This window comes from Phascolarctos cinereus, unplaced genomic scaffold (assembly GCF_003287225.1).
Source record: "Phascolarctos cinereus isolate Bilbo 61053 unplaced genomic scaffold, phaCin_HiC Scaffold_2;HRSCAF=192, whole genome shotgun sequence".
Classification (NCBI taxonomy): Eukaryota; Metazoa; Chordata; class Mammalia; order Diprotodontia; family Phascolarctidae; genus Phascolarctos; species Phascolarctos cinereus.
In genome coordinates, this window is record NW_027555625.1 from 152,982,159 (window position 1) to 152,993,360 (window position 11,202).

At 41.4% G+C, this 11,202-nt stretch overlaps 1 protein-coding gene across 1 annotated transcript; it reads left to right on the plus strand.

The window, feature by feature from the left end:
- The first annotated feature begins 1,061 nt into the window (after positions 1–1,061).
- On the plus strand, positions 1,062–10,496 carry CST3 (cystatin C). The gene is made up of 3 exons (XM_020987147.2): positions 1,062–1,393; positions 7,372–7,485; positions 10,224–10,496. The coding sequence occupies exons 1-3, from the start codon at positions 1,166–1,168 to the stop codon at positions 10,305–10,307; spliced, it is 426 nt and encodes a 141-aa protein (XP_020842806.1). The 5' UTR covers positions 1,062–1,165; the 3' UTR covers positions 10,308–10,496.
- The last annotated feature ends 706 nt before the right edge of the window (positions 10,497–11,202 follow it).

An 11,202-nucleotide genomic window follows, 5' to 3' on the forward strand; every position in this document is an offset into this window, starting at 1 on the left:
AGTTGAGAAACATTTAATTGCTATGTGCCAGGCACTGGCACTTAGCAAGATCCCTGGAATACAGTAGATACTTAACATAAAAGGAAGGGAAGGAGTAAGCATTTATATAGTGCCTACTAAGTACCAGGCACTGTCCTAAGTGTTTACAAAAAGTATCTAATTTGGTCCTCACAACAACACAGGAAGGTAGGCAGTGTTATTATTTCTATTTTATAGCTGAGGAAAACTGTAACAGAGAATAAGTGACTTGCTCAGGATCACACAACTCGTAAGTATCTAAAGCCATATTTGAACTGGGGTCTCTCTAGCCCCAAACATTAATTGGCTGACTAAGCATCAGGGATACAAGGAAAGACAAAGACACGGTCCCTGACCTCAAGAAACTTACATCCTCATGAAGGAAACAAGAATTTAAATAAAATGTACATACAACATACAGACTGTGTAAATAGAAGGTAATCTCAGGTGGGTGGAGGGTAGGAGTAGGAGATGGGTGGGAAAAATACCTCTTGGCCTTTTAGCTGAATCTAGAAGGAAGCCAGGAAAGCCAAAGGCCCTCAATTATTGGTATAAATTTATTTCCCTGTTCTCTGTACATTGTAAGAATACTGAGAATACAGAAGTTTTACACGCTTGGATGAAATAAAATCTGTCCCCAAAGCGTGAAAAAATAACAACAAATTACTTATAATTAAAATAAAATCTGTCCCCAAAGCATGAATAAATAACAACAAATTTCATAACAATAAAAATAGATAATAAACGCTTGCCAAATGAAAACTAAAACAATTTTTAAAGGAATTTTTTTAAGGAAGTCCTAAAAGGGAAGGACCTGGAAATCACTCCCAATCTCCCACCCTGTGTGCTCTATGTAGGCATGTGACGGTTTTTTTTTTTTTTCCAAAAGAGAACGAAGCCCAGGTGGAGAAATCGTCAGCTCTGGCAGCAGCGGCTCCTTCCACCCGCCTCCCTCTGGCTCAGCTGTGTTTCCACAGAGGGGCGGGGCAGGACGGAGGCGGCGCCGATCCGGGGGAGGGGCCCAGGGAGAAAGGATTTAAAGCCAACGGCCGGCTGAGGGAGGCGTGTGCCCCGCCGCGTTCTTCTGCCGTGTTCTCACAGTCCGAGGAGCCAGCTGGCCGGCCTGCCTGCGCACTCCCCTGTCACCATGGCCGGCCCGCGGTCCTTCCTGCTGCTCCCTCTGCTGCTGCTCGCCCTAGTCCTAGCGGTCCAAGCCCAAGAGCGCCTGCCCCGCCTGCTGGGCGGCCTCATGGAGGCCGACCAGAACGATGAGGGCGTGCAGCAAGCGCTCGGCTTCGCCCTAAGAGAATTTAACCGGGCCAGCAACGACAAGTTCGGCAGCCGAGTGTTCCGGGTGGTGCGAGTCAGGAAGCAGGTGCGTGCGGACGCCCTTCTCCCCCTCCCCGGGCCCCGAGGGGGAGAGCGGACCGGGGTCCCGAGGCAGGGCCTGCAGCGGGAGCCGCGCCCTCCGCCTTGGCTCCCTCTCCGGGGTCCGCTCCAGCCGCGGGGAACTGGGCGCGGGGCGGGGCCGCAGCCCGGGGGTCAGAGGGTGCGCCCTCCCCTGGCCCTGCAGACGGTTTGTTGGGCTTCTCCCATGTGATCCCGGGGAAGGGCTCTGCCCAGGTGGGATCTGAGCCTGGGGGCTGGGCACGACACCTTCCAAACCCTCACTGGGGAGTGTGAATTTTAAATATGTGTGCGTGTGTATGTATTTGTCTATATATGTGTGTGTGTTTGTAGATATGTGAGTATTTCTGTGTATATGTATTTATGTGTGTGCATGTATGTATGTACCTGCATGTGTTCGTGCAAATGAGTGCATATAAAACATGCATATATGTTTTTGTATACACTTGTGTGCATTAATATACATGTGTGTCTAGAGATATACAAGATATATTCTTAAGGTCAGACAGAGTACTGTATCGTTGCTCTTCTTTGTATCCTGACTGCTTAGTCAGTTAACTAGAATTTATTAAGTACCTGCAGTATGCCAAGTGCTGTGCTAAGTTCTAGTGGCTAGCACTCAGCAGACACTTAATAAATGTTTCTTGACTTCATCTACATGCAGCCTTACGTTTTAGTCACTTTCCGTTTTTAAAAGAAGAGAGGGGCATGTGCTTTTCTTTGTTAGTACCAACTCTGTCCACCTTGTTCATCTTGGTGCCTAACACAGTGTTTGGTACATAATATGTAATATATAATACACACATGCAGGATGTCCCAAAAGCCTTAGTGCAATTTTAAACTTAAAATAGAAACGGTTTCTTTTTAACTGGCTTCTTTTGTAATCCTATGCGTTTTATTTTATGCTTTTAAAACATTCTGAGGAGGGGTCTGTAGGCTTCAGCAGACTGCCAAAAGGATCCTTAAAACATACAAAAATGATTGGCCTCTGTTGGGCAGATACAAACAAATGCTCTCTCCCTCTCCTACCTACCAGGCTTTTCTGCACTGTCACTTGGATTAAAAAGGGTAAGGGGGCAGGGGGCAGTTTGTATTGGCTGAGCTCAGGAAGTGGGAAGACCCAGTGTGCTTTCTCCTTTGCAATTCAGTGTGAGGGGTGGTGTCCCCTGCACCCCATGGATCTACTGGGAGTATTTATCCTTGAGCTGTAATGCATTCTTCTCCATCCCTAAAGGCTGTGATGGGAGCCAAGTTTGTGACTAACAGACCAAGTAACTTTCCACTGTGAGTTTGGGGAGTGAATAAAAGCAACTTGAGTTGATGCAGCTCTTCTTGGGACTAAGCAACACCCTGTCCTTGTGGGTGTTAGGAAAAGTCCAGTAAAGGGTAGAGTAACTCTTGGCCTGTAAGGCCATTGGGGTGTTAGCTAGTGTCTTATCTTGACTTTAATCGTTGTTTTTTCAAGTCCACAGGAGAGCCCAAACTGTCTGGTCTTTGGCACCTACTATGTCTGTAATTTTTATTTTTTCTGCTACCTAACTATTGTCAATCAATAGTTTTTATCTTTGGACTTTTCTGATTTCTTTCAGCCAGCAATGGAGGTTAGAAGGACACAGTTGAACTGTCAGAATTAATACCTGTGTGGTGTTAGACAAATCAATTAACTTGTGGGCCTCAATTTTTATCTTTATCTTTATCTTTTTATCTTTAACATTAGAAAGATGGAATGGATAACTTTTAAGGTTCTTTCAGTTTCTGAATATATTATCTCTGGCTGATTCTCTTCCCTGTTATACCCAGGCACACACTAGGTCAGAAAAATGCTGCTTTGCCTAATGGCCAAAATTACCTCTGGCAAATGATACACTCTAATGAAAGACCCATTTGTCAGACATTGGTCCGAAGTGGCCCACTTTTTTGTCTTATTTTAGGATTTGGGATTGCTTTAGCTTACAGCCTAGGTATTCTAAGTTGATTGGACATTAGAAGGGCACATTTAAAAAAAGAGTAAGCTTTTTATTTTTTCTTCTCCTCTCAAAGGTCATTCTGCTCAGCAGCTCTGAAAAACTTGTTGGACATTGCGCAGGGCTGGGGTTGCCTAATAAAGGCCTTTAGGGTCAAGCCATTCTGGTTGTTGTTTTGCATATGTGTTTGTGTAAGAGAGACATTACCTAAGATCTCTCTGATCAGAATGGCATTGTTTTCAGGGATCAATATGACACAGAATTTTAGACTTGAAAGCTTCAAACTTTATTTTCTCTGGACTTTTGAGAGTTGTGGCAAAGGTTACCCAGACTGTTCTATCTTAGAAGAAATGTCCACAAAATTGGTGTCATTTCCTGTACCCATCCGAAAAGGAGAAAATGTCTTGGGTTAAGCATACATCACTCAAACTAAGCATAGTGGTAAGGTTTATTGTGATTGTCTCTTAACATCCTAAAAGTAGTTTTTAGGTGTGTCATTTTTACAATATGCTACAAGTTTCTGTTAGACCAGAATCCTGATCTAGTAGTGGTAATAGGAAACATTTGTATGGCACTTTGAGATTTCCAAAGCACTTTGCATACATTATCTCATTCAAACACATTTATGGTACTTTAAGGTTTATAGAATCACAGCATCTTAGAGATGGAAGGGACAAAAGAAGTGGCCTAGTCTTTTTAAAGTTTTTTTAAAAATCCCTCTTCTCAAGGAGCTCATGGTCAAATGGAGGAAACAGTATGAAACGACTATGAACAAACAAGTTTTATACTGGATAGATGGGAGATAATCAGAAGGGAAGAATGCTCAGACTAAGGATTACTATGAAAGCCTTCTTGTAGAAAGTTGGAGTTTCACTGAGAATTGAAGGAGGCCAGAAGGAGTAAATGATGAGAGTGTGAAGGTCAGTCCCAGGCATGGCAGCCAGAGAAAATGCCCAGAATTAGCAGATGATGTGTTTTGTGTGAGGAATACCAAGGACGCCAGGGTCATTGGATCGAGGCACATTATGGGGGATTTGGGGGAGCCATCAGGTATAAGAAAACTGGGAAGTTAAGAAGGGACCAGGTTATAAAGAGTCTTAAAAGCCAGAAGATTTATTTTTGGTCCTAGTTGATTAGCAGTAGGGAGCTTTTGAAGTTCAGTTCTGGTGGGGCTGGCAAGATCTGATCTGTGCTTAAGATCAGTTTTTCAGCTGAACTGAGGAGGGGAAGGTAACCTGGAGTGGAGAGAGCTTTGAGTCAAGAGGACCAACCCATAGGTTATTACAAAGTACTTTAGTCACTACAGTCTTGTAAATTAGAAAGTATATCTATTAACCCAATTTAAAGATTAGGGAATGGGCTCTTAGAGATTACGTAATTTGTGCCAGGCCACACAGCTATTAAGTGTTAATCTTGGAATTTAAAGCCAGGCCTCTTGGCCAAGGCCAAAGATTACAGCAATATTTGTAGTGGAAAATCTGTTAGAAGTCGGAGTAGGGATCCCAGCTTTAGATGCTTACCAGCACCGTGACCCTGGGTGAGTCACTTTTCCTTCATGGGCCTTAGTGTTCTCATTGGTATAATGTGGAAATTGAGCCAGGTGATAGTTTCTTCAAACTCTAAATCCTGTGACCCTATAAAACAAAATCTCTAGAAGCTGTGGAGGTTTAGAATAGATTGAGGAACTTGGGGTTCATCTAGCTAAAATTGAGAAATTTCCCACACTTTGGTAATTCATTTTTGTTGGTAGAGGTACTGCTGTGTGTGATTTTAACCACACTTTTAAAGCCCTAGCTATGGAAGGAACTTAGTGATTAGATTTAGTGATTAGATTAGGAACTTTATCTGGGTCTCAGAGTAGAGAATTTAGAAAGAGCCTATACAAACATATATGTCCAGGGCCTCTCCCCCTTAATTATTTCCTATTTATCCTGTATATGGCTTGCTTTATGTATATATTTATTTGCAAGTTGTCTTTCCCCCATTAGATTGTGAGCTACTTAAGGGCAGGGACTTCATTTTGCTTCTTTTTGTATCCCCAGCACTTAGCACAATGCCTGGCACATAGCTGGCCCTTAATAATAGCAAAGTCAAGATCTGAGCCAAGAAAGCCAAAGAAAAACTTTGGTCATCTGGTATTTATCCATTTGAAGTCCAGGACTCCTAAGCTCTTCAAAATAATAACATAGCATATTTTGAAAGTTTTACAAAGTAATATACTTGTATTTTCCCATTTTTGTATACCCCGTGAAGTTAAGAGCCAAAGGTTCCTATCCTCAAACTTTATGTACTTATTTTCATAGGCAAAACCCTCACTTGGAGCCCTGAATTCAAATCTAGCCTTGGACACTTACTAGCAGTGTGACCCTGGGCAAGTTACTTAACCTGTTTGCCTATGTTTCCACTTATGTAAAATGGGGATAATAATAGCACTTCCTCCCAGGGCTGTTGTGGTGATCAAACAAGATAATAATTGTAAAGTGCTTAGCATGATGCCAGGCACTATATGAATATTAGCATTCCATAATTTAAAAGAGCCTTGTCTATTTCCCCATCTCCAATCAGTCAGCAAACATTTATTAAGTGCTTACTGTGTGTCAGGCACCATGCTAAGAGCTGATAACAAGCTGCAGATTCTAAGTTATAAATAAGAGAAAAGTAAGAAATAAGTCTTACAAGTCCGATGAGGGAATAGAAAGGAGAACTTATGAGAAAACAAACACAAAAATTCAAAGCACAGGAGTCCTTGTCCATTAGCTAAATATGGACATAGAACCTGCATATCACAGAACTGTACAAAAATTGATCTTCACCATGATAACCTGATTATCAAAAGTCATCAAAAAAAGGCCAAATTCTATTTTAGCTATGAAATATGTCTGTGACTTAGAAAAATTTGCATAAACAATGATTGAAGTAGTTTAGGCATTGAAAAGGTAAGTTTCAGTTACTTGAAAAATGCCCTGGTCTAGAACGAATTGTTCTCTAATGATACTTGAAAAGATCCATGAGTTCTTCCACTTGGTGGAAGATAGCAACCCCCTCCTTTGCCTTAGTAGACTTTTTTGAGTTGCTGTGGCCAAAATATTTATTACTTGCTGGCCAACTTTCCGCTGATGAGTTCCCTAATAATGTGATATATACATATACATACATACATACACACACACACACACACACACACACACACACACACACACACACACATATATGTATGTACATATGTACATTTAAATACATAAATACATTTAAGCATACAGAACACATGCATGTGTATGTATATGTGAATTGAAAATACTGTGTGTATGCATATATACAGACACACATATATGTATGTGTGTATGTATGCACATACATTTGTATATGTATGTATAAGTTCATATACACACACATGTACATGTGTGTGTGGTTCTGTGTGCTTAACTATATTTTGGTTTACCTCTTTTAGAAAGGCACCATAATTTAGTGGATAGAAGAACAGCCTTAGAACCAGGAAGACCTGGGCTCAAGTCCTGCCTTTGACACATGCTCTGTGACCATGAAGAAGTCATTCAACCACTTAATTTCCCTAAGCCCCCATGCAAGTTTTTAAGTCTAAGAAACGGTTAGTGGCCATTCTGCATTAGTGGAAGGAATTTTCATAGCAGTAACTCTCCATGTTAATCAAATTTCACACTGAAAACAAAACCTGCTTAATTTCTTTAGTATCATTAGGAAGTGAAATGTTCCATAAAAATGAATGTTTTTGGGAATGGAATCTTCTTCCAGGAGAAGGTAAGCTCCTTGACTCGGGGACCGTTTTTGTTCTTCCCTTTGTGCTTTCCCCGGCACCTATCCTAGTTATTGCAGTGCCTTACACATACTTGGGAAGTGTTAAATAAAAGTTGAATTCTTCACAGAAATGATGTTGGTATGAATGTAAAATACGCAAAAATGGCAGAGGACTTTATTTAGTCTACTGGTTCCATTTCCTTGCTAACAGGTTGTGTCTGGTCTAAAATACTATATTGATGCTGAGATTCGTCGAACCACCTGCGACAAGTCTGTGGCTGACCTTTCAAGCTGCCCCTATCACAAGGACCCAGCTCTGAAAAAGGTATGTAACTAAAAGTAACTAATGGGTCCTTCATTTTGGGGGTGAATTTTTTTTTGGGGGGGGCAGGGATTCTTTGAATCCAAAGAGGTTTCATATTTTGCTATCAGATGCTCGGAGTGTGTTTACATGGCATGTCAGAAAAGCCAGGGAGAAACCTCAGTAAAGGATGAGCCTTGGGGTCAGGCAGATCCAAATTCAAACCCTACCTTTGATACATACTGATTGTGTGACCATGGGCAAGTCATCCTCTCATTTCCCAAGGTAACTAACTCTCAGATTAAGTTGTAGGCAAGTCACTGATCTGTATTGCTGAAGAGATTTTCATGAAATTAGAGATTTAGAGCTGATAGAGACCTCCTAGGTAATCTCATCCAACCCATTTATTTTACCCTTGAGGAAACTATGGCCTAGAAAGTTTAAGTAACATGCGCAAGATCACACAAATGTGGTGGGAACTGGTGCCTGAGTTGATGTTTGATGGAAGCTAGAGATCCCAGAAATACTAGGTAAGACAAAAATACAGAAGAAACTAAGGCAATGAACATCAGCAAAGAGGAAGCAAAATTATCCTTCTACAGATGGCTAGGATGGTTTACTTAGAAGATCCTAGAGAATCAGTGAAGAAACTAATCTGGACAAGTAACAGCTTCAGTAAAATAGCTGAATACAAAAGAAATCCGTAAAAGTCATCAGCCTTTTTTTCTCTGTATGACTAGCAAAAATCAAAGAGGAAAAGACAAATTCCATTTAAAATAACTGCATACAGTAGCTGAGAGTTAACCAAGACACCCATAGTACTTATACCCTGCTACAAATCAGTCTTTAAAGAAAGCAAGACCTAAATAAATGGAGAGAGATTCAGCATTCATGCCTGGGGTGTGGCAGTGTAATAAAAAATGATGAAACAGTCTAAGGTGGGGTGACTGGGGCTCTGTCTGGGGGAACAAAAGAATGCTGACAGCGCCTCTAGAGAACCAACTTGGTTCTTTCCTTAGCCACTGCCTATACTCCCCAGGCAAGAATGAGTTGTCCTCTCAGGACAGAACAAATTTTGAACTAGCTCATGTGAACTCTCTTGATCAAGTACATGATTTCAGTCTCAGGCTTATTCTTGGCTAATCAGGAGGCCAACCTCCTGAATTGCTGGTGATTAACCCCTAGTGTTGCTTTATTCTTAACTATTTCAACCTTCACTTCTCCTCCAAAGGAGAAACGTGGGGGAGGCACTTTAGGGTGGTTCTCATCACTTTACAATCTGACCCATCATTTACCGCCTGAGGTCCCAAAAGACACCATTTTCCTTACAGAAATAGAATTTGGTTAAGTTAGTGAGGCTTCCCCTGCAGCTAGTCATGTCTAAGTGCCCACTATGTGCCAGGCGCTGGGCTAAGCCCTAGAGATGCAAAAAAATTTTTTTTATAAAGTCACTTCTCTGAAAGAGCCCACAATCTAACAGGAGAGACAACATATCCAAAAAACTGCATACATGCAAGATAAAGGAAGTAATAAATGGAGGGAACACACCAAGATTAAGGAGGATCTGGAAAGGCTTCCTGCAGAAGGTCACATTTTAGATGAGACTTGAAAGCAGCCAGAAAGTGGAGATGAGGAGAGAGACCTCTCCAGGCTTAGAGGACAGCCAGAGGAAATGTCCAGAATCAGGAGGTAGGATGATCCCCTTCTTGGCCTTCCCTTTTACTTGAGCCTTGAGGTCCTTAGTTTTCTTCTGCTTCGTCAGGGCTCTGGTGAGAGATTTACTTTCTTGTCTTTACATCTTTCCTCTTCCCCACTCATTTTTTTCAGAGGAAGAGTCCTTGGTTAATCAAGTCTGGCATTTAAATGGCACTTTAAAGATTGCAAAGCATTTTATACACATTAACTCTTAAGTCTAACAACTATTCTGGGAATTATAATTATCCACATTTTACAGATGAGGAAGCTAAGGTTTTGAGAGAAGACTTCCTAATAACTTCCACGTCGTTATACAATCAGTCTCATAGTTTTGGAAGAAGGATTTGAACCCAGGTCTTCCCAGCTCTGAACCCAGTACCTCCCCTGAACTAGTGCAACTCTGGCCAGAACAATTTTGTCCTCCCATTACCCTTCCCCAAAAGGATATCCAAAGCCTTTCAGCCCAGAGACTGTGGGAAAGCAGGCTAGAAACAAAGGTTCCTATACTGAGCGTGATACCCTACTATGTAGTAATGTCTTGTTCTAGACATGCAGTTTTGGAAAGGGATCGGGGTGGTGTAGGCTGTGGGTAACACTAGTAAAAACCTCAGTCCGTAGCCATCCCCATCCTCATATCGGCCTTACTAGAGTGTCCTTGTGTACCACACACCTAATTCCTATTGATATGTATACCTGTTTTCTTTCTTTTGACTAAAGAAAAGGAAAATTCTAATGTATGCGTGATTGATTGGAGTAGATAGGAGGTTGGAAAGGATTTCCATAAACTACTAGTCCAAACTCAGTTTCAGTGTCCTTATCTGTAAGATGGAGGTAATTCCTGGAGCAGTTAGCTCATAGGGGAACTATGAGGCTCAATTTAGTTGGTATATGTAAAGCTAAGTCTGGAAACACATTCTGAAATTTAGGTAGTAACGAATTTGGATCATCATCCTATTTCCTGAAAGGGCCGACTTGTGTACCTATTGGAAAAGATAATTCTGGGTCCATTTTTAAAATGTTTTTTCTTCATGCTCATTGTTGGTCTTTCTCTTTCTTCCCCCTCCCAGCACTCCATCTGCGAGTTTCAGGTGTACTCTGTTCCCTGGATGGGCAAAACCTCCCTCTTGAAGAGTGAATGCAAAGATGCATAGGTATATCCTCACACATCTGCGACCAGTCTGAGCTGCAGCTGTTTTCTCTGTTTTGAAAAAAGAGCAATAACACAACCCATTTGATTCATTATTGCTTAACTGTTAGTGCTGTGCAAGGTAATGATGCAATCTCCTCCCTAAGCTGGCAGGAGGAGGAAATAAAGGCTTGTCAAAGTACCTTTTTCATTACTAATTGGTTTCATACTCAGACTTTTTCCTGTGTGTTTTCCAAATACTACAGATTCTTAGAGATTAGAGGTTTTGCAGCTTTTAAATTGTTTTAATAAAAAGCAACTACATTTATTCAGAGGGTGCCAGTTCACTTTTAAAAGGCAGCAGTTAGAACTAGAATAGCTTTGTAGTGTGTCCAGAGTAGTTTCCAGTGGGTAAGGGGCAAGAGAGTGGAGACTTAACTTCGCACATTCGCCCTAATAAGCACTAGGAATCACAAGGATATTTAGGTTTGGGGGCCAGGGAGTTCCTTTTCTGTTTTTGTTAATCCATATTGCCATCCCTGGTTCTTGGCTTGACTCAAGTTTGCAATATTTCAAAATCCTGGTATGAGGGAGATTCAGAAGTCTTCTAATCCAACTCCTTACCTGTGGTAGGAATCCCCTCTACAATATCTCAGATGAGGATTTAAACACATCCCATTACTGAGTGGACTGTCTTGTGTCTTGTCCTAATGTGTGCAATGCTCTGTTATAGTATCATAACTTCCACTGGATCCCTCTGTATTGAGCTTAGTTTTTGCCCTCTACAAAACAAATCTGTCTTTGAGATGACCGCCATTTTCTAATATCTGAAGTGTCATGTCTATTACCCTTTCTACCCTCCCCCTCTTATCCACACTAAACATCTATCCTCCAACCATTACGAATATGACATGATGTCA